The sequence below is a fragment of the Cyrtonyx montezumae genome, unplaced genomic scaffold, assembly GCF_038088225.1.
Source record: "Cyrtonyx montezumae isolate F1298 unplaced genomic scaffold, pur_monq_1.0 scaffold_3, whole genome shotgun sequence".
NCBI lineage: Eukaryota > Metazoa > Chordata > Aves > Galliformes > Odontophoridae > Cyrtonyx > Cyrtonyx montezumae.
In genome coordinates this window covers 118,156,464-118,182,364 of record NW_027072034.1, presented here as the reverse complement: position 1 = coordinate 118,182,364, position 25,901 = coordinate 118,156,464, and the positions used below count along the sequence as shown (strand labels likewise).

The 25,901-nt window shown below is 36.7% G+C and overlaps 1 protein-coding gene across 1 annotated transcript in view; it reads right to left on the bottom strand.

Moving 5' to 3' along the window:
• Positions 1 to 25,901, bottom strand: part of DCN (decorin) — a 40,425-nt gene that overhangs the window by 8,200 nt on the left and 6,324 nt on the right. The window contains exons 3-5 of the mRNA XM_065743156.1: positions 10,540 to 10,652; positions 539 to 752; positions 231 to 344 (exon numbers count right to left, since the gene is read on the bottom strand). Of these exons, the coding sequence (XP_065599228.1) occupies positions 231 to 344; positions 539 to 752; positions 10,540 to 10,652 (441 nt within the window). The remainder of the gene's footprint in view (positions 1 to 230; positions 345 to 538; positions 753 to 10,539; positions 10,653 to 25,901) is intronic.

The following is a 25,901-nucleotide window of genomic DNA, read 5'->3' as shown; positions in this document are numbered from 1 at the left end:
GAGAAACAAATTTTTCCAAACCAATTAATGCCAAAAGACCAGAGAATGAACTCTTTATGAGTGTGCTTTTGTTTGGTATTTGGCCTTTTTTTTTTTCTTTAATAGTCAGTGGATATTCTACAAACTAATTAAAGAGGCTCCCCTAATTTATTTACTTTTTAAGTTTTTCTGACTAGAAGTCACAGTCTTACACTTGTGTTAATCTGTCAAATATCTATAGAATTTCTTACCTTTAGGGATGCTAGTAATGTTGGTGTCTGCGATACGGATATAAGAAAGCCTCTTCATCCCTTGAAAGGCTCCATTTTCAATGCCTGAGCTCTTCAGTGGATTGGTGCCTAGTTCTGTCAACAAAAGATGTTCAATGAGCTGTACTGCAGTGTATGTACCAATCTGCATTAAACTTCAGGTCTCTGTCAAGTGAAAGCTAATTTAGATTTATAATTTGCTAACGCATATTGTGTCATTCTACATGAAATTACTAAGAGAACTAAGAACTAATGCACTGGATTAATTTCATTACAACTTATGCTCATACCTAAGACAATCACTTGATTCAGCCCATTAAAGACTGCTTTCCTCAACTTGGAGATCTCATTTTCATGAGCACGTATCTCTTGAAGGGACTTTGGCATATTTTCTGGAAGTTCCTTCAGATTATTCTTGGATAGGTACAGTCTTTCCAGTTTCTTCAGAGGAGCGAAAGCTGCTGGACTTATTTTGCTGATTTTGTTGTTAACAAGGATCAATGCCTGTGGAGTAATAATGACAGAGATCTCAGATGATATTGGAAAAATTATTTAAAGAATGAAGCATTAAAAAATAGTATTTTCTAGTGTCTTTTGATGCCATTTGATGGCTAACCTAGTGAGCTAAAGAAAATGCAGTGCAGTACTAAAACAGATTAAGGACTTCTGAAATAGAGTAGTATTAGCAAGACCTACATAATAACTACAAGTGGTACTTCAAGGCTGAGTTATATGCAGCTTCTGTTAGATCTAGAAGATAATAATTTATATTCACAACTAAGCACAGCCCTTCTACTTGAAATCTGTAAAGAAATAGTCATACATATAAAATTAGCATGAGTATTATTTGCTTTTTTTTTTTCCTGATGGGATAGGAGAGGGGAAGTAGTAGTATTAGTTTTGTTAATCTGAGAAAAATTTTGTCCATCATCACAGTACTACTCTGTCCAATTTTTCCTGAACAGAAAATGTTATGACTTAGACAGACACAGCCTAGCTTAATAACATTATACATACACTTTTCTGTTCTTGTAGATTGAACTTATTAGGTTTGTCTGCCAATAATCTCATTTTTGTAGAAATATAACCATTTGTTTGTTGGTTTGTTTTTAGCATAACATAGTGACTATGAGGAACAATTTGAAGTCTCATGCTCTAAGATCTTCATTGAGTCAATCAGATTTATACTGCTTTCTACATGAAAGTCTAATTTAGTTCTCAGGGCAGTTGTGATATCTAGACTCAGAGTAAAGCTAAGTAAATTACAAATTAACTCTCTATACAGTCAGGGAAGAGGCTGTCTTTGTATGCATCTGAAACCTGACTTTACTGTTAACCCATGTTGATTAACCAGCCATGACATAAGAAGAAGACCCATTACTGTCAGAAGAGTACTGCAGGCTAACAGAAAGGTTTTCAGATATGACACATATGAGAATGAATCTTGTTAAATGTTTGTTGCCTAATTATCCGACTTATAGTTTTACATATTTGTGTAGTGAATTAGAATGTGTTGTATAGATACGGATAATATGATATATTCATATATTCATACATATAGTTATATGTAAAGCTATAGAACATTTTTGTTCACTAACTCTATTATGTCATTTTACACAAACAAAAGGAAACTGATGATACACCACAAAAAATTGTATTACATATATTATAGTTAACATCCAGTGTGTTTTAACATATTTTTAATATTTGCAGCATTGAATATATGTTTCTTGGAGGAAAATGGAGCATTTAGCTCTTTCCATAATAAGCTAAGTACTAAATCATTGTGTATGGACTACCTATCTAGAAAATCGAGAGGTAAGAAGATAGTTTTAAATTGCATTTGATGTGTGTTTTTGTTCCTAATGGACTCATCCTGAGGAAAACAAGCATTGTGATCTGTATGTGATTTCACTGTGTAAAGTTGAACAGATCTGGTTTTAATTTTGTATGCTAGCTAGCAATACCATATTTGCAGAAGGAGGTAGAAAAGGTCACTCACAGTTCAGCAAAGTATTTCACTAACAATAAGTCTCTCCCAAAGTAAATATACTGGTCAGTGAAAGCTAGGGCCACAGCTCTCTTGTATTTCAGACTGCTATAAGAACTGCTATGAGAATAGTTTTGGCTTCCTAAGGTAAAATTGCCAGAATTTGGAGGCAGATGCAGCTTCTCTCCTTAGAGTACTAAATCTACCTGCACACTGTTAGGACATGGGAAGAATTCAGTTATTAAGAGGGGAACAGCTTGAATTATGTAGGTTAGACTCCTTAATTGCTTTCATAATGACAGAATAAGTGAGTGCACTACTACTAATCACAATCCTTTTTGTTGATCTTAACAGTCTTCTGTAGATATCTATACAATATTCAGTAAATTTTGACTCATGAACATGTGAAATTTTTAACCTACCCCTGCTTGGCCATGTATTTCACTAAAGATTTGCTTTGTCTTTTAATAATTTTTATCTAGTGTGAGAATTTTTAATTTTCAATAAACATATCTGTGGTTTGATTATCAAAGCCGGCATTCTGATGTGAAATATTTCTCATCAATAATAGACAGATATACATTCAACCAGCCCTGTAATGTAAATATCCTGTGAGTAGTTAATGTTCAGAGAACAGCTAAAGCTCTTGTGAAAACTGCTCCTCTTGATCAAAACCATCTTGAGGAAGCACACAGAAGAGTTGTTTTATTCAAAGATTCAGAATATCTACCTCACTTAAAAATGGTATCTATCAAAAGTTTGCTTAGAAATACTTTCACAGTGGGAACATACATACCGGTGGTATAAGTTGGAAAAGTATCATGACCCTGTAGTTTTCAACTTTTTTTGCACCAGAACATCAGTTCTCACTTGCATCCTGCTGTGTGAGTCCTGCTATTTTGAACCTACATTATTTCTCACACCGCTGTGCAGCTTTAAAGAAGTAAAAACAAGCCCACACATCAGAATTCGAAAGAAGTTTTACTGTCTCCCAAAGCAACAGCAAATGATGAGGATAACACACCAGCAGAGCACCTGGCCAGCTGTACCCATGGGTTTCTTTCCCACTTCACAATAACTCTATTATACGCAAGACTTAGAGAAAGAAGTTATTAGCCTTGGAGCACTGCTGTTTATTTTCCTCAGAATGTGCCCCGTATGGTTTGCATGTAACAAAAGTTAAAACAAAACACAATAAAATTAAATGAAAAACTCTGGGGAATTTAGAGGTCATTGAAAACAGGAACTAGAGGAGAAAAGCTGAGGGAAAACATCTGCAGGCCATTCTAGTGAGGAAGGGATGTTAGGCAAAAAAAAAAAAAAAGCCACATGGTCTATTTCCTGAATATAGCCCAGATGGCATGGGGGGACATGATATTCATCTTGCTAAAGGACAGCTCCGTGTACTAATTTTTGTGTAGGGCCAAGTAATGCTCAGAGGGAAAAATAAGGGTCAGTCTGAAAGCGTTGAAAGTGCTTGACCCATAGTCAGTAATTGCAGTGCTCCTTGTATGAAATGATCTAGCAGATTGAAGAATCTTGACAGCTTGGATAATACTTGAAGACAGCCACAGGAATTAATTTTTTTCAAAAATCCCTCTCCTGCACTTCCTTTATTTGGTGAAGGGACTAGACATAGTACTTTAAAAAGATATACATCTATAGAGAAAAAAAACAAACGATATTGAAGTATATCACCAATAGCCCTACAAAAAGCTTCTAGCACACAAAGGTTCAAGCATGACTTGGTATGGATTAGAGAAAAATTAGCTTCCATCCTCTTGTTCTGAGATAAATAATTTTTCCATTGTTTAAAACAACATGATATGTATATAATAGATCTTGTGGCTCTTACATAGTTCCTGCAAGGCAAGCATTAGCTGTGTTATGTTTATTACTATATATTACTCTGCAGTAATGCCTATGGACCACTGCATCATGGCCAGCAGTTTAAGCAGTGCTCAGAAAGAAAAAAAAAAAGGACAAGCTGAGCTCCAAGGATAGTTTGATTTTTACTGACCCACATCTTAGGTGTAGTAACAAAAATCAATAAATAGATGAAAGTGAAAAAGGATTGTATGAGATGAATAGATGCTGGCTTCACTGAGGTCCATGTGAGTCTGGCTATTTACCTCCCTCTGGCCTGGTTTCTGCCTCAAATATTCATTCCCTGAACAAAAAGAGGGATTCACAGTTCAGACAGTTTGGAACACTTGCTGGCATGCTCTTGTCAAAAAACAAACTGCAGAGTGAGCACGTGGCTGACTGTATATAGGAACTAGTACAGTATTCTTGGGGTTACCAAAACCTGCAATTTTTACCCAGGAGTGAAGAGAGGGGCATTATATATTTTGGTGTCATTTCATTATGAACCTCAGGGTTCTGTGGAGTTTCCATCTGTAAAAGACAGAAACTGTTTTCTTTTGTCTCAAAGCTTGCTTCGTAAGGCCTTTTCTGGTGACAAGACTCTGATAACTGCCAGTTATCTGGATGGGTGTTATGGTGCCATTGTCTCTGCTTATGGTTGTAAATATAAGCAGAAATAGGTGCAAATAGTCTTTTCCGTGGGGGTACGGCTTGGAGAAGTTGACTACCACAAAGACAATGCTCCTGCATGGCAATGAAGGCAACATCCACTGCTGGCTTATCTGTTGGGCCAGACATGTCACACAAAGAGAAAAGGAAAAAACACCTGAGAAATGAAGGATTTTGGGGGGGGAGAAGAACTTTCAGAAAAGAACTTTGGAGAAGAACTCCCAAAGAAAGAAATATCTTTGAGGAGAACTCCCGAAGAGACTTAGGACGGACCCTGAGGCCTGCTTGCTGCCATCTCCCATCCCCTGCGGTCACCTGACAAGTTCCTGAGATCAACGGACCTACTACAAACCCCGCTGGATCCACGGTGGTGATTATATCTCTCTTGCTTTCTGCCAAGACTCCTTGTTTTTCATCTCTTTTCTATCACCCACCTTCCCTTCCCCATATCCCTAAGCAACTAGTATTTGTAATAAACTGTTTGGGCTAACATTTGACCCGTTGTGTCTTAATCTCACCATCGGGTATACATATACATATAAAGAACCTTGTCTCCCTCCTTTACGTTGGAGCGTGACACCATCCTTATATCTGTCCTTCTTAGTTTAGAAGAGTTTGAAGTAGGAGCCTTGCCAAAAAACGAAATGAACTGTAGAACAATCAGCAAATTGTTATCAACCCTAATATGTGCTGATACATCTGTTTTGCCAGCTGGATATGGTGCTCTTACCTAACATCAGATCTTTAATGATGCATGCGGCCTTCAGGGTTTAAACTAAAAAATCAATCTGCTGACCTGAAGGAATTTCTTTAATTTCCTGGGTTATGTATTTTATTATTACCTGTTGTTTTATTGTAGTGCTGCTAGGAACAGTAATGCCTTAAGAACGGTAAGCTCAGGAGTCAGCATCCAAATAAAAATATTAATAAATTTGGTCCTTTTTGTTTGCCTGATGGTTTCAGTTGCTAAATCATACTTGTATGCTACAGCACTCGTATATAGTCAAGCTTTCCTGTTATTAATGGTGAGTGTACATGTGTGGGGGAAACAAACGAGCAAAAAAACCCCTTTTTATTTCCTTCTCTTTGTCATACTGGAAGACAGAATTTTACAAAATAAGCATTACTTTTAAAAATCATAAAGATTGGTAAAATTAAGGAACCAAGAGGCCCAGAATCCAAGGAGGTCCCTGAACAGAGTTCCAGATGTTTTGTCTGATTAGGAACATATGATCTACAGTCTAAATGCAGAGAAAAAAAAATAAAGGTATTAAAAAAGCATGGTGGTGCAATTATATTTTTAGATTGTTACTTAAATTCTTTGATAAGCTTTAGCAAAGTGGATCAAGTGGCCATAGCTAGGAAAGGCAAAAAATAAGAGATGGCAAGGAAAGGAGAGGGAAGAGGTGGACGAACTGTGAAGGAAGAGATTTCAAGGCATTGAAACAAACCTGTCAGTATAAAAGAAAGAAAACTACAGAAAGCAATTTGATCACATCCACAGCACCTTGTTGGGTAATCTCACCAAGCCAAAGAGCCTGCTGTAGCTTTAGTTTGCAGCAAATCTGAGCTGTCACTGGGAAGCATTGTGTAACGTGACTTGCACAGATGACCAGAGAACAGCTGGCTCTGCATTTTATTGCTCCAATAAAAATAATCCTAATGTTCTGGCATTCTAGAGAACATTTCGACACTACTGTTGTCTTCTGGAGCAAGCATTTAGGTCTTTCGCTTTATCATAATTTACTTGTTTACTTAATATTTATTTATTTTACTGCTGTGTTCTATTGTTATTATTTTTTTATTATTCTAAACACTCCAAAATTTTGAAGATCTAAAAGTACTTTTTTCTGATTTTGTTTTGCTCACACAAAAAGATCTTTGTCCTCTGCACATTAAAAAACAATTATTTATTTCATGCATGTTATGTGTTTCACGTTGTTTGTTTCAGTGGAAAATCTCATCGTGCGTTCAGCACAATGCAAAAGAGAGTCTGAGAAATGGGATCTCTCTAAGGGTGTGCTGCAGTTTAGAAAGATTAACATCTTCTTTCTCAGCATATTTGTCCGAGACTCACCAGAGTTCAAGAAGCATTTGGACAATGCTCAACAAATTGTTTGAACTTGGGATATTCTATAATTCTAAGCTCTAAGCTGGAGATGACATAATTGTCTCTCAGTCCTATTATGAATACCTGCTAAGTGACAGTGGGAGTTGAGTTCACAAGTAGAACTTGGGCAGAGATTTCTGCCTATTTTTTTACAGTAAGCTAGTGGTTACTACACAGTCTTTAATTTGTGATTCAAAGAGCAGTATGTTTACTTAATTTCTCCTTTGATCATGCCTGTGAAAAGGGAACTGAAGTGGAAAGGAGTCATGCAAAGTCTGTGTTCTTTTATTAATATCTTTATCTGTCAGGAAATTTTCTGTACCCCAGATGTATCCTAAGATGTTCTTAGACTTCTCCTCAGCCATTCTAGGCTCTTGTCCTTCCATAGGGAACCCTCTTTTGATATAAATAAATAATAATAAAAAAATTTAGGGCATAAAACATTTTTAGTGCACAACACTATTTCTTCCATAAAATGTCACTACAAATAATTTTTTGGTTTATTTGCTCGTACATTTACCATTGTTAATCACTTACTGTGGGTACAGTTGTAAATTTAAGCCCCAAGCTGAGATCCTTTTATCTCTTCTGTGCTCTCTTTAAGTATAAATGAAGGTAGATTGGGCTCTGCTGTATGAGGAACCATGGCTTAGCATACATCCATCAACTTAAACTCAGCAATTTTCCATTTGATTTCAGCCCAATAGTGTATTCATCATCCTTTACTGTACTAGCACTATGCCTTTGAAAAATTCCTTTTCGAAAAGCATGCAGTTACTCTTGTGTTATTTGTGCAAACTTAACTGATCTCATAAACAGTTGATTCTGTTACCTCTTTTCCGAAGTGCCAGGCATTATGCTGGTTTATTTTGGCTTTGCCACACAGCATGCAACTGTATGTGCTGTTTTGTAAACTCCTCCTTCAGCATACTCATGTAATATTTCAGATTTTTTAAAATGTCCGTGGAGTCAAAAGTACTGTACTTTCTTCAGAAGTATCAGTATTCCTGGAAAATTCTGAAAACTGCATAAAAAGATTTCTTCTGCTTTTTCTAAAAGCTTTGGCACAAATTTAAATCATAAGCAAATAATTTATATAATATCCAACAATTTTCTGAAACTGCAAAACGTCATCCTTAGCCCTAAAAAATTCTTTCTTCAAGGTATTTTTTCATTATTGTCTTAAATCCTCCAATGAAAGTCCATTTCATGTTTCATTTTCATAGTTTGGAGTCCCATTCAGCTTTTTTGGAACAACTTTGACAGCTCGGTCACATTTTCCTGGATTAATTGAAAACTATAAAAATATCAAGCATACCATCACATTTTAGTTTGGTGCATTCTGGGTGTATTCCTTTGCAGGCATATATTATTTGCACTTAAATATTCCCTCATCTGAATCCTTTTCTACTTGTCTGCCGTATTCCCCAGCTATAAATTTTGACTGCTCTTTGACCTTCTCAAGAATTTTTTTTTATTTACACAGCACATCTTTGTAGTTATTAAGTCCTCTTTAACTTCTATTTAAGAGCTTAATCAGTTACATTTGTACTGAAAGAGAAGACGGACAAGATAAAGAAATCCCTTTTCTTCCCCTTATTATAGCTTTTAGCACAAATTGAACTTCAATTCAACTTGTTCATGAAAATCTCTTCTAAAACTGTTATAACTGTGTAAGGCGATGTCTACAGTCATGATGAATTAATTTAAAGGGTTTGTTCAAAGGAATAAACTAAATATGCTATTCTTTTAAATCAAATATGTATGAATTGAGATTATAGATAATTGTTCCTTGAATTCTTATGCAAGTGGTATTTTTATGCAAAAGACTGACTGCAGTTTCTGACCATTTCAGATTTTGGAACAGTAATAGCTATAATTTATGCAACTCTTTCTGGTTATTAGAGTCTTAAAAGGTTTCATATTTTGGTACAAGTCCAGAAAGTTTTGAACATCACACTGTGAAGTATCACAAGTCCATGATGTGTATCATGAGAATATGATGAAAAAAGTATATATGTGGGATATATACATATACATCAGACACATGTGCACACATATCCTTAAAACAAAAACAGACCACTGTCAGCAGCAAAACTTTTGATATGCTTATTTAAAAGCAGTTTCCCCTTTTCCTATGACGCTGAAGAATATTGTAAGTGGGGTGATAGGAATTATTTCCACATCTTACATGAAGAGAAGAATGATGATTGTCAAGCATGAAGATAGTGTTTAATTGCATAAACATACTACATGGGTAAATCATTATTTTTGGAGAAGATAGAAGAATTCTTTTTCCTTACTGAGGAAACTCTTCTCTTTGATTTCCAACGGTCCCTAAATACACCTGCCTTCTTTTGAGACTAATGTAAAGAAATGATGTCTTCCCTGAAGTGTTACCTATTTAATTCAGTATTAAATTATATCTGCTTTAAAAAGGGAAATAAAAATATACATAGAACTAAAGTCGGCAAGATGACATCACTCACAACAGCTTAACACACAGCACAAGGTATAATGAAGACCTGAGCTATACGCCAAGCAGGAAGATATTATTGGTGCCAGTGCTTTTCATATCCAATACTATTTACTGCAGAGTGGTGAAGAAGGATTGGAAAAGAGTACTTTCACTGAAATTTTTTTTGTTTGTTTGTTTTTTGTTTTAGTATCCAGTAGATGGTCTTCACTGAAAAAAAACAGGGCACTTCTGCAAGATGGATGAAAACCAAAAAGGCAGGAAGGAAGTAGAGTGTCAAATCTGATAGCAAAGCACAAGAATTGAAAAAAACAAAACAAAACAAACAAACAAAAAATTGGGGACCTAAAACATCTTATTCAAGGCCAGATGTAGACATCTATGCAGCAGCTGCTATAATTTTATGACAAGAACCTCATCACGATCTACTCATGCAACTCCCTCAATTACAGTCAGACAGTCATTGTATTCCTAGTAATTGTTCAAAGCTGCTCAAAGAAATTTAAGAAAAAAACTGGAAGAACTTAAGGAGATAAATACTTATAATTTCCAAGTACAAATGGATGAATGTAGATTCTTGATTGAAAAAATACTTGTTCAGGTGATAGTAAAGGGAAAGCTGTCAGTAGTGTTGGAAGACTAGTGTTGGCACGTTAAGATGGATGAGGTAGAATTTTGCTAATAGGTGATTACTAGCAAAACCATAGTTTCATTGTAGTGCAGCAGGCAGAATTTCAGCTTGAAGGGATGCTTGAGCTAAAATTAGAAAAGAAAAACTGATGACACACAGAGTATATAGAGCACTCCATGAGCTCAGAGGCGGGATAGGAAGGAATACAGTAATGAGTGAGTGATGAGTGAGGATTGAGAAGAAGCATTTTTTACTAGAAATAATCAAACCACTGTGCCAAAGGAAATAAAAGGCAAGAGAAAGTATGACAGAAAATAGGAGCTGAATGGAAAGGAGACGCTTACCAAGAGATTAAAAATAATGAAGATATTTAGTGTCTTGAGGAGAGAGTTTACAGGAGAGAAATTAGAAAGATAATTAATAGACTGGGAAGATGGAGGAAAATCACAGAGTATTTAATAAATTTTCTTTAAAAACATGGCCCAAATCACCTTTTCTATCCAATTTGTGTGTGACTGTGTGTGTGTGCTAGTTCAGGTATACACTTACGTGAAGATTCTTCAAGTTCTTGAAATCTCCTTCTTTAATTTCAGTGATTTTGTTGTTCTGTAAATCCAGCAGAGTTGTGTCAGGGGGGAGATCTTTTGGCACTCTTTCCAGACCTAGGGCCAGTGAAAAGAATAAACAATTGAGTTTGAAATAAACTTCAAACAGCAGCCAGTAGTTTCCTTAGTTACATTTACCTTTCAGTAAACATTTCTAGAACTCATTTCCTGAAGAAGCTTATGAAGACTTGTTCGACAGCATTTCTGTCTCCAAAGAGTTAAAGGAAGTTTTATTTTGCTATGGCAAATTGAAATTTATTTAGCATTTCCATTATGTACTTTTCTGAAAATATATCTGATATATCTTGAGTTTGTCAACATTAGTTCTAAAGCATTTAACCCTTCTGAATTTCATGAATAAAAATTGATTTCAGAAACAAATATGGCATTTATCGATTTCGCTGTGTGTTAGTCTTTTTGGATAGAGGGCTACTATTTAAAGAGTAATCGATTTTTTTATTGAAAGAAGTGTGGTTGCTAATTATAAGCATTTCCAGAAAAAAATATTGTTTGACAGTAACTGAATAACTTGCAGTAAAGTCCACCTTAAAAAAAAATTAAAAAAACCATCCACAAACCCCCACTTTTCTGTCAACTGAAACTATGTCCAAGTTTTCTGGAGAACAAATCTCTTGGTTTCTCTACAACTGCCAAAAGAACATCAGACAGTTTAAATTAAAGACTCTCTTTGGGACTATTTTCTGAATAGCTGATATATAAGTCCAATGAAGTAATGGAAATTAAATTATTTAGTGTTAAATAACACTCTCTTTACCCAGCTTTCTTTTCATGGTGTGACTTGGAATAGAGCAAATCTTTAATAGTCATTCTGATTTAACACAAAGTTAATGTTTCTTTCCTAGATTATCATTTTATTAAAACAAAACAAAATAAAATAAAAATAAAATAAATTAATAAAAACAACAATATGAAATATTAAATGAAATATTAAATGAACAGCTGATATAAATACACATTAATGGAGTCTCAATATGGGCATCTGACAGAAGCAGATATCACCAGGTAGAACGCCAATAAAATTTTCAATAAATATTTCTGAAGCTGTACTCAGAGTTTCCCTGGAATTATGTCTGTAAATATCAGCAGTATCTCCTGAACATGACTGCAGAATGCATAACAAATACTGTCCTCAGATTAAAAATGTGTACATATATTGACTATCTTTTAAAATATGTATATTTTAATTTCATAAATGGAATGATAAAGACATTAAGATATTTTTGTCCAAATAGCTTGCTCACAAAGCTGTTGAGTCTTCATCCATGCAGCTGTTCAAAATACAGCCTTGGGCAACCTGCTGTAAGGAACTTGCATTGATAGGGGACTATCTCAAGACATTCTCTCCAAACTCAAAAGTTCTGTGATTAAAAAAAAAAAAAGCTTTGTTCTTATTTTGAAGTATTATGGCAAATCATGAAAATAATGGTGTATTTGGCACAATATTTGATGCTTTTAGCTTACATAAAAGCACTGTACAATGGCTAATGCTGCAAAATTGACATAAACACTTGAAAGGCCACATTTTAATACAATTAGTGGCACACTAAGATTTGATTATAGATCTGGTCACATTCTTTAAAATAACTGCATACAGACGAGACCTCCAATTTGTCTTTAGGAATCTGATCAGACTCTTCCAAGGTGCTGAGTGCTTGACACATCCCACTGATTTCCATAACTGCTGTTCAGTGCCTAGCAAAACCTGGAAACAAGCCTTTAATTTTATACATATGGGTGTAGGAGACCTCAACATTTGAATTGTTTGTTTCTTAGATTTAATTGATAAGTCTATATAGAAAATACTCTGTTGTCTTGCTATTATAAAAAGTTATTTTTAGAATATAAAGAAATCCTAACCACTCTTACAACTTTTTTTCCCCATCCATAAGTTCCAAAATATTAGCTAAAGGAGTATAAAAATATATGGGTAATATTTAGTAAAACTGACTAGTAAAACTAACCGGAATGATTTTTAATTACATCCTAACCAAAAAGTTTGAAGAAGCAGAATCCTTCAGACTCGAATGAGTAAAAGCACATACTGCATAAAAAATAGCAAGAACCAAAGCTATATGTCATACTATCCACCTTACTGATTTTCAGCATGAGTAGATTCTACAGCTTAGGGTTCTTCATATGCCTAAAATAATGTTTTCTCACTCAGACATGGAGTTCAATTTTTCTTAAGGCAAAATTCTCATTACTTTCAGAACCATAGGACTTGTGCTCCAAATATACACAAATGTAATACCATATAATTTGCATGTTGTTTCTGGACAGTTTCTATCTTCAGCAGACAACAGTGATGTCAGCAACTAAAAATTCTCTCCCAAAAAGCACTGTTTGTTTAAGATCATAATCGTTATAAAAAGTTTTCACAGTCTAGCAATTTTAGAGTCTTTTCACATACAAATGCAAAAAATATATATTGAATTATTTAAATACAAAATAATATTACTGTGGCAGAAACCAGGGTACACGAGAATTGCACAGCTGTATGTTATTGGATGTCCTTGGAACATACTTTGTAAGAATACTTGGATTGTCTTTAAAAGGATGATTTTCTAAAGACTAAGCTTCAAATTAAATTTCCAGCTGCACATTTCAAGCTTTACGTGTCAGATTCTACAGGCTCAAGCATTTTCTGTGAATAAGGCAGAACTGATAATTTCACAGAGCTCTGAAGTTAAACCATGTTTTGTATTGTAACAATAAAATAGCTATAATCAGATAACCTTTGGTGAAAAGTGATTTTTTTAAATTGTCCTATCTTATATTAAAAATTAGGATGTATGTAGCTCCACATACAAAGAATATAGCTTCCATCTTTTAAAATATAAACTTGTTTTTTTACTTCATATGCATACTCTGTTATTTATTTACTGAAACCATTTTCAAAAATGCTTCAGAATACATGTAGATGTGACATTTGGTTTTAGCTTGCCTTTTCTGAGATTTGAATAAGTGGAGAGCACAGCATCATGCATTGTGTGGAGGAATAGAGGATGGATCCCAGGTGCCATAGAGATATTGCATTAGCTTTAAGCAGTATGGTACATCCCCTACGTGATAGCCACATAAAATGGAGCTCACCGGTAAAATAGAAGTTTGTAAATACGTGGATCTGGACACCACCTTATAAAATCAGCAGCTAAATAATTCAGATTAAATTATGTTTGACTTTTGGACTGAATCCAAGTGTTTTGGCAATTGTCACTTCCACATGAGCTTTCAAGTCTCTACAGAGACAGATATATCTCCAGATAGGCACGTGTAGGAGTTACACGTAGAATTACCTTTGCCCAGGAGATTTTTTGGATTCTTCTGGATGGAAGACAGAGGAGTTTAGAAGTTAACTGTGGGCTGCACTTACTACTTATTTCTGAGAAACACACATTATGTCCATATACTTCTGAGAACCTGTTTTTGTGTGAATGTACGTCCACCTACAAATGCCTTCCAGTGATTAAACAGTACCAACTAAAAGGGATCTGGTGCAGGAAAATGCCAACTGAGTCATTTCCTGAATTATTTGAAAAACAGTTCACACAAGTATTCCAGCTTTTAGTTTTACTTTTTTAATACATATATTTAAGCTTGCTTCCTTAAAAGCTACATGACAAACCTTCATAGCAGTCTGACATTTTATGCAAATAATCACTACTGTATAGCTTGGTAATCTGGAAATGTTTCAGGTCTATGGATCCTAAGATTAATTTAAAACTGCCTAAAGATTTAGATTTTTCTGCCCCTCCTACTATCTGTTAAACTGCTATACTTATGACTTTATTTTCATTGAATAAAAGTGAATCAGTTATTGTTTAAGCTTATAACTGCATTTTAAAAATTCACCAATAAGCAAAAATGATATAACCCCGCCCTTCCAAAATGCTTGCTTATGATGAAGTCAAGAGACTAAAGTTTTTCAAAACATATGGGTCTTAATATTTGTGTTTCTTTAGTCATTCAACTATTGCCATTCGCATTAAAATAGTTCTTCAGGAAAAAACATGTTTTCCTCACAGAGCTAAAAAACTATTAATTCCAACTATCAACTACAAATTGGACCAAATCAGTATCATGCACTGCAGATTTCAATAAGCAGATTTTTTCTTCAGTTATACCTTTTTGACCTATAAGCACTCGGTGATTCTCATCAGTATACATGCCTATTATATATATATGTATATCATATCTATATGATACTACTTACAGTGCAGTATATGTCATAGGACAATAAAAAGAAAAAAAGTGTGTAAAAAAGCTTGAAATACTTCCTTTTGCTAGAATCAGCTGCACTTTTATTTTCCCTGAAAGAAGCTTTCCAAACTTACTCTTAACTCTATTCACTGCAGCGCAGACATTTGGAATAACTAATACAATCAAATGTGTCAGAGGAATATCTAGTGGAGTTGGATGATCAGCAGATTTCTATCACACGGACAACAAGGACTCACACTCACTTTCAGCAGTATAATGAAAGAGAGGCTCATCTACAGCCACATAAAAGATGTTCAGTTGAGGGAAGTTCTCAGGTCCAGGAAATCATCCGTAGTGAGAGGATGGAGAAATCAGGTTTGTCTCTATGAGATCCTTTCTTTCTGATGAGTAGTGTTTTGTTACGGTTTCTTAAGTAAAATGGATTTATGCAATTGTAATGTCTCCCTGTTTGTTTGTGCATCACCACCTGGAGAAGACAGAAGTCCCATGGGCCTGCAGATTTGATGAGACCAGAAACTAAGCAGAAATGGGCCAAGCTAATGACACAGTGAGGCTAAGGCTGGTATAATTCAGCCTTTACTGAGTCCCTGAGAGAGCAGCAGGCAGTGGACAGGCATCTCCAGCATAGTGATACACCAGCCCAACTCACATATGCTGCCATTTAGCTGGCCAAGCAGGTGTAGGAGATGTAGCAAGGATTTGGGAATATTGTGAGGACTAAGGGAGATTAGGGATTTGGGTATACAAGGCTAACTTCATTACTTCTGCAGCACAGGGAATTATCATCTCAGCTGCAGGAGCTGTGGTCAAGCAGTTGTGGAATTGTTTAACCCCCCCAAATGACAGGGGTGGTTTTTTGAACCTCACTGGCTATGAAGGGGATTCAGTTTGCTCCTTCAGTTTCTCAGAAGTGAGAGTCTGCAGCTTGGCATGGAGCCATGTTCCTGCTGAAGCCATACAGCTCTGCAGAAAAGGAATGCAAGATTTATGAGGCTAGTGAGAGAAATGAAGCAAATGGGAGTCTGAGTCTGTAGTCCAGAGATGAGGACGCTTCCTTGGGAACTGTGTCTTTGAGGCACTTGAGACCACGTAGTCAAAATAACCAAAAGTGAACTATGCCAACTGCAAACTACTTAGTGCAGCAGTTTGCTATTTTTTTCTTCTACTTTTTTTTTTTTATCATGTTCTCCTATCCATTTTACAACAACTGAGGATGGGTCTTATTCCACTGGAAAATCCTTCTTTTCCCCAGTTGGGAGTAGGGGTCAAAAGGCAGAGGGAGATCTGAACTCTGCAGCTCAGATACATATGTTATTACATCCCAACACTCACGATTATTATCATAGGGGCCATAAAATGGGGCTCTTTTCAAGTCTCCTTCAGTTTCCACTAACAGCTGCTGCCAGCTGAGGAATTTGGCCTGAGCTACGTGTAATTCCCAGCCGCAGTCATCAGTGGCTGCTCTCCCAGCAGAGGAGGCCTCTCCAGCAGCTGCCTGTACTTCCTCTGCTGTGCGTTCTCCCTGCTCCAAGCCAGACTCTGCCTCATCCCACAGTGGGCAGCAGCCCTCCTTCCTTGCCTCCCTCCCTCCCAGAGGTGAATGCCCTTGGGGGTGCCCTGTGTGGACTGTGGGATGCCGGGGGTGAATGGCAAGCTTATGGGTTCAGCAGTCTTAGCCGTGGAAAATCACAGGACTCAGAAGAGTTCATGGAAGTTTTCCCAGGCTGTGTACTTGAGTATTTACTGGAAGTGTGTTCTCTATTGTGTAGGATTTGAAAAATAGGATTAATTTCATAATTTGCATCCTACCAGCCAAAATAGTAAGAAACAATTGTCTTTCTTTGCAGAGAAGTATCCACAACCTCCTTCTCTCTCCCACTTTCAAAATTAAAGTCTCTTCTCCGTCTTCCTCATTCTCTATGAAATCATCACTACTAATGAGTACTTTATCAGTTAGAAAAAAATCTGAAAAAATGGAGAACGATTTTTCTTGCGTGATTATTCTAAAACAGAGGGTCTGCTGGAATACTTGAAACTTAAAATTCATCTTCTTAAAGGGGACTTACAACTATTTTCTGATGTTTTTCCTGTTTTCAGTTCTTGATCCATTAATATCCATTTTAAGCTTATTTTCTTTACAGATTATTTTTGTATACTTCTGACCCTTCCTTTATGAAAGAATGAGAAAATGAAATCCATCTCCTGCTGAGAAGGCCTCTCACAAAAGTAGATCTACAGATATACCACTACACTGTGTTCTTTTCCCCACAGATATTTCACAAAATCACTGAATCACAATTTACAACATTGTTTCCCAGAACAGATTGACGAAAACCAGAATAAAAGTAATAAAGTCACACATTGTGATCAACTGCTCAATTATCTATGATGATAGTACTAGTAACAGAAAAAGCCACAGAAAAAAAATTAAAATGAGTGCATAGTTTATCTGCTCACTTCCATTTCCACCCACTCTGTGTAGTGAACACATATTTCAGAGTATAAAGGATATTGCAAGCCACAGATGTTATAAATTATTTTTCAGCGTTAGTCACATTTCTGGTACAGATAGATTCAGTCTCCTGGCTCTGAACACTAATACCGAGAAGTAATAATGTATCCTTAAAACTTAAAATTGAGCAAATTCCTTTTCTGTGTTCTTTCTAACTGACTGTTCATTTCAAAGGTCTGGAAGATGTATGCTTTATCAAGAAGCAGAGATTTATTTTATAGAGGCAGAAAATTATTTTGAAAAAAATCATGAGCCTTCAGGGATGAAGGCATTATGTAAAACAATAAAATATAGTGAGATTTCTGAAGTAACTGCAAGAATTGCCAGCATTACATTACTGTCATGGTTACTGACATAAAACATCCCATCAGAGAACAGCAACAGGCCTGTGTGATTCGTGCAATCTGCCAGCATGTTATGCACTGTGACTTTAATCACTGTGGATGCAGTGCAGATGCACTATCCATGACTACTCATGCATTGAGGTGAAATATGTATTTCTTACACATATTTAGAGTACTCAGAAGGGATCATTTCAATGACTGGGAAAGGTGAACACTATCTAACACTAAATTTTTAATGATCCTTTGGATTAAGGATGTTTTCCTGATTCATGGTTCAAGCAGCAGGCAACAGATACTAAACTAAAGATACCACTCTAAATCTTTGCTTTGGAATTTACCAGAATTAGCACTAAGAGACGCCAATAAAGAACGGTTTGGGGAGATCTCTTCTATTTTCCAGTACACTTATACATTCCTTCTCTGACCACATGGCCATTGCATAGCCCTAGTTTTATTACGACCTGATACCACTATACAGTCACAGTTAGATCTGTTCCCTTATCTTTCCCATTCTTACTTCCCAGTGGTAAAGAATTAGTATGATCTCCTCAGTTTCAAGGTATGTGAATTCTAATTGAGCTTAGGGAAATAAACTGCATCACGGCTCTGTTTGCTAATTCATTTATGTCTTTGTTCATATGCATCTTATACAAAGATATTCGGTAAACGGTTTTTTGAGAGAGTGGATGTTGCACTAGTTCAAACACAATTCTTCTGCATTAACCTAAAATAGGAATTCACTGAGAGTCAGGTTCTCGCTGGAGTGGTAGAGGGAAAAACATGTATTGGAAGATGAACTTCCTGACTCTGTGATTAGCTGTGTCCAAAGTGAAATTTCTCTAGCACAAAAACTGAGGTCATCCTAGTCTTTCACATGTTAGATGATGCAAACAATGAAGAAGCTGGTTCTAGGATGACCTCTTGCACATTTCTATTGTGATGATAATATATTACAGAACCAGACTGCAAAGTCATTTACATATGCATATCTTAAATGATGTAGCATTTATATACATGACCTGCCCATTCATCTTGCCATTAAATACCTAAAGCTGACAAGAAATGAGGCGGGCAGAAGTGGTTTCTGTTTTGCACTGCACTGCATACTTACTGCATTATTTTTCATAGTGAAATAAGAACTGCAAGCATCTTTCCCTTAACAGCTCTTTTTTAGCAATTCAAGGTTCCCCAGTCAAATTTCCAGGAAATGAACAGAAGGCTGGTAGAGGATGCCCTCCTGGGTGCCCTCACTTAAAAGCATGTAAAGTGAGTTCACAAGGAGTATTAACTATAGTTTTTCACCTTTTTCATTATTTATAGAATGCATAAGTCAGAAGTTTTGCCTTCATAGCAAATATAGCCCTGTTGACAACAGAATACAGACCTGCTGAACACTGTAAGTCCCATAAATTGAAAAATACTACACCAAAAAACAAACAAACAAACAAAAAAACCCACAAGATGCCCCACATGCACACACATACAAAAGCACCAAAACACACAAACTTCCCCTCATCAACACTACTTGCAAGTATGGTCTTTAGTCTTAAAAGTCTCTGTGTTCACTGTTTCCATCTCTTACCTCACTGAGAAGCCATTGAGAAATTTCCACTCCATCTATCTGTTTTCTTTTCCTAGTGTAAAGGACAACAATGCCCTGCATGAATAAACCCTAAAATATAATACAGCTGGACAGAACTTGAATTCTAACATTTGCTAATACTGTTTGTCAGGACAAACATAAAAAACAGGAGAAATAAGTTTCCAAAGAATATATGATAGAAAGCATATGATTAGAAAGCATATACTTTTAGACTTGAATTTTAAGAAAAGATAAATCATTAAAAAAAAAAGAAAGAACAACTTTTATTCCTCTAGCCACATGATAGATCCAGGATATGGATAAAGTAAAACACAGACCAGTGAGTCCAAAGTCAATAAGGAAGGGTTAGAAATGCCCAAACTTGGTTAGAAAGAAGTGTTATGAAGGCTTTTGTTGAGAAGTAGAAACATTTTTAAATACCACAGTAATTGGGCTTTGTAAAAGTGGCTTTCCTGAGAATGGCAGAATTATCATTGGTGGCTTCATGTAGGACACAAACTCCTAGGTCACATTCCTATTTGCAGAGTGAATATCAGGAAGGAACCTCTGGAGCCCTTAGCTCTTCCTAGGACATGGCAGAGAGTCCTTAGCAGGTGAACAGCACAGACTTCATGTCTTGAACATTTAAATAGTTCCTAAACAGTTACACAAATTACCAAACACTACAGCTTATAGAGATGTTAAGAACCTACTACACACACAGTAGATTTCAACTGTATTAGTAGATGTTAGTAGATTGTTAAATATGTTCCAAGTTATTTAATCACCTGCTATGTTCTGTATTGTCGTAAGAATTGACTCATTTTTTATTATCCATCTATTAGTTATTTATTTGTACAATGGGATATTTTAGAAGCCAGACCTTGTCATATTCTGACCCAGAAAACAGTCACTTCTCATATCACTTGTATTTGGCACTCAAGATTACCATTCTCTCTACTAGGCTTTTTAAAATGGTGTTCCTCAGTCTAAAACAAGCAAACAAACATAAAACCATCCAAAAAAAAACCCTCACCAAAACAACAGCCAACTGAGCAAACAAACCGAAAAGCACAGATGGGTGGTAACTGTTACCTCGGAGCAGGCAAAGAAAAAATAAAGTATATAATTAGGGTGGACTAACTTTCACTCAGAATCACATCTGTCAACTGGAACTGGAACATCTGCAATTCAGGCTGTAAAATTAGTGAAAGTGCAACAAGGCTTGCCTATTGCTCTTGCAGAGGAAAACCTTGATCACAGTTTATAAATATAGAGAATCCTAAATCTAGCCAGGATTTTTTTTTTCTTGAAATTTTTTTTTTCTTGAAAAATCATGAAAAACTATTAAGTTAAGAACAAAATAATTAGAAAATATCTCTTAATAGTTTTTCATGATTTAGTGAGAATAGAGCTTTCTTTTGTTCTTTCTTTAACTTCCAAGGAATATAAATAATCATATATAAACAGAATATGTACTACAAATTTAATAATCTATAGCAGATTTATTGAAAATATAATGCTGTTAACCTGTGTTGACTTCTTCAGTCTTTAATTCTATCACACATATCTTCATTAGTTTGAAAGTTAGTTTTATAGCCTCAAGTGACCATTGAGGCCTTGTAATGGCAGTCAAATTTTTAGGAAATTATTTCTCCTTTCAGTCACTGTTGTCCACCTTAGGCCCTATGGTTGTAAAAGGTGATCAGATGACTCTTAGGTGACAAACATTACCTGAAAACACTTCTATATTGTATCTGTAATACTTCATATAGGTCCTACTCTCTGATCTCCAATATGTCTCAGTCTAACAATTCACCAAATTATCTTATAAAATTATAATTACTTTTAGTACAGTTATTGTTGATAATAATTATTGTAAGCTTAATGACTTTTATGTGAAGACAGCATAAGGATTGTTTTGCTAAACAATGTCCAGAAAGGCATTTAGTCTGTTTTAAGGCCATTATATTACTACATAGAGGCTACTATTTGTATAAGTAGCAATATATTTTCCTAGATTTCACAGTATCATTTTTATCAATCACATTTCTTGTTGGATATGTATTCAGGGGATTTCCTATGTTTCAGCATCTATTAAACAGAAAAGGAATACATCTCTAGCCCTTACTGTTAGAAAAAAAGTGAAACATGGAATAATATAACCTAAAGTTTCATTTAACAAAAGCTTTTAAAATAAAAGTGTATTTCTTAATATCTTGTCATTTAAGGATTTGTGCTTTTTCTTATTGTACTTTTAGAAACCCACTGGATTTTGAATTAAACATTTATCTTTAAAAATGATGTTTTTGAAAGGATGGTAAAGATTCAAATAATAGCAGGGAGTAACCCTATCTGTTTTCTGGTACTCATAAAATGACTGAGACTGATCAGCAATAAGGTATTATTTTATTAAAAAAATATTTTGTGTTGACCGTGGAAGTCCAAAGCGAAGTATGTCCCAAATGAGTTAATTTCCTTAAAAAAGAAGAGATGAGGTTCCCAAGAGAGATGTGAAAATCACATAAAGCTTAGAAAATTGGTGTTCAGGTGCTTCTGGAATATTTTATATGAGGAGATAAACTGCCTTCTGTCAACAAATAAATTAGCTGTTGACATGTTACCATGGTTGAAGTGCTGAAGAGCCATCATTTAATACAATGTAGGCATTTTATGTATTCAGATAAACTGACTCATGTTACTGCATCCCTGGAATAATGCTTTACACATCTGTGAGCTTTTCTCCCGCTGATCTCAAAGTGCTCTTCAAATATGCAATCCAGCACCCATGCTGAGCCTTAATACACCCTACTTTACCGCTGGAGAAAACTTGCCTTTCTGAGCAGTGAGTACAGATCCCATTTAAGATATAATGCTGCTTCAACTTTAATTACTGACATTCATTTCTCCTGCACCTTTTGGAGACCACAAAGCCTGAATGAATGCTCACAGCAAGAAAGCTGGAGGAACCCTAATCGCCATGAAGTCTCTAAGGGAGGTGATGTTACTGCATCCTGCAGAAAGCTTATAGTAATCACTTCCTAAGGGGCTGTTAGACGCATCTGAAGGTGAAGTAAAGTTCTGCCTACCATCACTGAACATGCTTAGGGAGCATTCTTCATCTGCCACAAGGCTGAGTAATTACACGTGTCCTCATGCCTAATAGGGCCCTCTGAGAGCAACCTTTGCTTGAGACACTCTCTGAGAAGCTGAGACTTAAACTGATCTGTTAAGCCTTGCTAGGGCTTTCATGAGACATATTTGCCTAACAGCAATGTCTTCTCTAAATGTATTATTTTTCAGCACGGCAAGCTTCATCTGACCAGCTGTAGTGGCTACGTTGGAGTACATGTTAATAAGGCAGTAACCCCTATGGAAAATCCAGCTACGTCATAGTAATGTCTTCACAGAAGCATGATTAAAAAGTGAGCCTATGACTTCCTTTTCACAACAGGAGGGAAATTCAGAAAAAGGCAGCACTTTCATTAAAATATCACAGAGATCCTTGAGCCTATTACACAAAGGTAATTAATCTCATATGAGGTAGGCACACTGGGTCCTGTTCTCAATATGTCAGTAACTGCAGCTCTGGGAGAATTCTTCAGGGTGTGAGAAGACAATGTTCTCCTTCCTGCTAGTTCAGCTTTTGGCTTGGAGGCAAAATAAATTAATTCAGAGGTATGTGCTTAGGAAGATTTGACTGAAGTTTGAAAATACAAGAATGAAAAAATTCAGCTGACACTAGTGTAACTGGACCACCAGGCATTTTTTTCACTGTTTTTGTAGAATTCAGATTTTTTTTTAATACTGCCATCCAATCCTCATTAAGTGGCAAATGGACAAAAAAAACTTTACAATTAAACAAGCAAACCTGATCTCTGGACCCTGGATGTGATAGTTTTGCTGTTTTTTTCACATAAGTCTGTGTCAGATAGTGAGCTTATTTATGCTGCAGGAGTTTAAAAATAGTAGATGTCCCTTTGAGCACAAAATGAGGCATGCAAAGGAACAGAGGGCCCATGTTAGGTCTCCCAGATGCCTTGCTCTGACCTGCCCTCTGCACTCAGCTGCAAGGGGCCTGTTCTTCCAAGCCAGAGACTGAGTGCAAGACAGAATCCAGATTTCAGTTTTTCTTTGTGGACAGGGATTAAATTCAGTATGTTCTTACTATGTCCTTGGGAGGAGCCTTGTTATTGCCTGCAGCTTTTCTTCAATTAGTACCCATGGGATGAGATGATTAAATGTGACAATTTTAGGGGAGGGAGATAGATAATGTGGTTGGGAAGGAAATGCCTAAAGCTCCAGGCAAAGGCAGACCAGGAGTGGTGGTTTGCAGAGAGATGCAGCCCTCATTGCTAGTGTTATGTCTCCAGCCTGACCACTGCTCCCCAAGCAGTCTTCATCTCACAGCCAGCAAGCATGTTAGATCATTGTGACAGCACCTTCACTGTTCACAAAGAAATTTTTAGCTCTTAAAGCCAGCTCCTGGCTTTCCTAAAGTAAACGGGTGAATCTGATTCAGACAGAGACTGAGTCACACAAAAATGGATTTGAGGCTGGAAGAGTGTGGAGCAGAGGCATACTCAGTTGTCCTGTCCCTACTCTCAGGGGCAGCCTGAATACTGATGAGCCTCCCATTTGGGCTGGGCCCAGAAGTGGCTGTTGTAACCACATGTGGTGGGGATGGATGAATCTTCATGCCAAGGCTGAAAAACTGAATGGTTATAACTTCCCTGAGCTCTGCCAGGGAAATATTACTTACTTTTCTCTGTTGTGTATTTGAACCCCAGGGAGATCCCTCTTCCTCTGTGCCCAGAGGCTGGATGTTATCAGCCCAGCTGCTTCAAAAGCACTGTCTTCTTATTCCAGTATCTGCACTGTGTGGGCTTAAACCAAACTGAATATGTATTTCTTATCTTCACTCTCAAAATTATCTGGGAAACACAGAACTAGGGCTTTTAATCACTTTATTCCCAAATCTCCTTGACAATATGGGACTTTATTAACCCAGAAGCAATTGCATGCAGTGGATTGTAGTGCAATCTTTTGAAAATCATGAGTGTGAAGGGGAACTATGAATGTGGGAGCAAGTACAGAAACGAAGTGCTCCTGTGTTAATAACTCTACTTTTTAACTGAATTCAGTTCTGCAGAATTGAATCAGACTGCGGAAAAGTTCCAAAATATCTTAAATTCCAACTGTTATCCAGTATAATAGTTACAGTCCCCTTAGAAACTGTACTCCCCATGGGAAACTTGTCGTCAAGACCAAGGGAGCTGAGCAGAGCTAGCAGATCTTGAAGGAAGCTTTCCTTAGTGCATAAGAATTCTCTATCCCCAGATGTAGGATGTCAGGAAAGGAAGGCAAGAGATCACTGGAGAGAAAGAAGAAAATGCACAAGCAGTGGAAGAATAGACAGGTAAGCTGGGAGAAGTATAGGGATGCTGTTAGACTGTGTAGGGATGGGGTCATGAAGGTCAAGGCCTAACTAGAACTGGGCTTGTCAAGGGGCAAAAGGAAGAATAAGAAAAGCTTACGTGTACAGTCAGAAATGGAAAGCCCAAGACAGCACAACCCCACGAGCAGACAATATAGGCATGCAGGTAAAAACAGACAAGGAGAAAGTTGAAGTATTCAACAGTTTTTTGCCTCAGTCTTCACTGACAACTGTTCTTCACAGCCCCCTTGAGTGGATGGGTTGGAAGGTGGGGACAAAGGGAACAATGTCCCTCCTTCTGTAAGTGAAGGTCAGGTTTACAACCACCTGGGGAATCTGAACATCCGTGAGTGTATGGGTGCTGATGAAATTGGCTGATACAGTGGACAAGCCACTCTTAGTGATATTTGAAAAGTCATGGCAGTCAGGTGAAGTCCCTAGTGACTGGAGGAAAGACAATGGCACATCCATTTTTAAGAAGGGTAGAAAGTATGATCCAGGAAACTACTGGCCTTTCAGCCTCATCTTTGTGCTGAGGAAGATCATACAGCAGATCTTCCTGAAAACTATGCTAGTGCATATGGAAGAGGGGGGGGTGATCTGAGACAACCAACACGGTTTGATCAAGGACTGACCAACCTAGTGGCCTTCTATGATGTCATAACTGCATTAATGGACAAAGGAAGAGATGCTGATGTAATCTATCTGGACTTCAATAAGGACTTTAATACAATCCTCACAACATCCTTCTCTCTAAATTGGTAAGGTACAGATTGTATGGGTAGACTGTGCAATTGATGAGGAACTGTTTGCAAGATTAAACACAGGGAATGGGGACCAGTGGCTCAACGTCTGGATGGAAATCTGTGACAAGTGGTGTTCCTCAGGGGTCAGTGCTGGGACCAATGCTTTTTTAATACCTTCATCACTGATACCGAGTGGGATCAAGTGAACCCTCGGCAAATTTGTGGATGTTACTGAGCTACGTGGTACAGTCAACACACCTGACAGGACAGGATGGCATCCAGAGATACCTGGACAGGCTTGAGTATTGGGCCCAGGTGAATTTCACGAAGTTCAACAAATTCAAGTGCAAGGTCTTGAATGTGGGTCACAGCAATCCACTCAATCATTGCAAGATGGGGGACAAAAGGATAGAGCACTGCCCTACCAAAAAGGATTTGGGAGT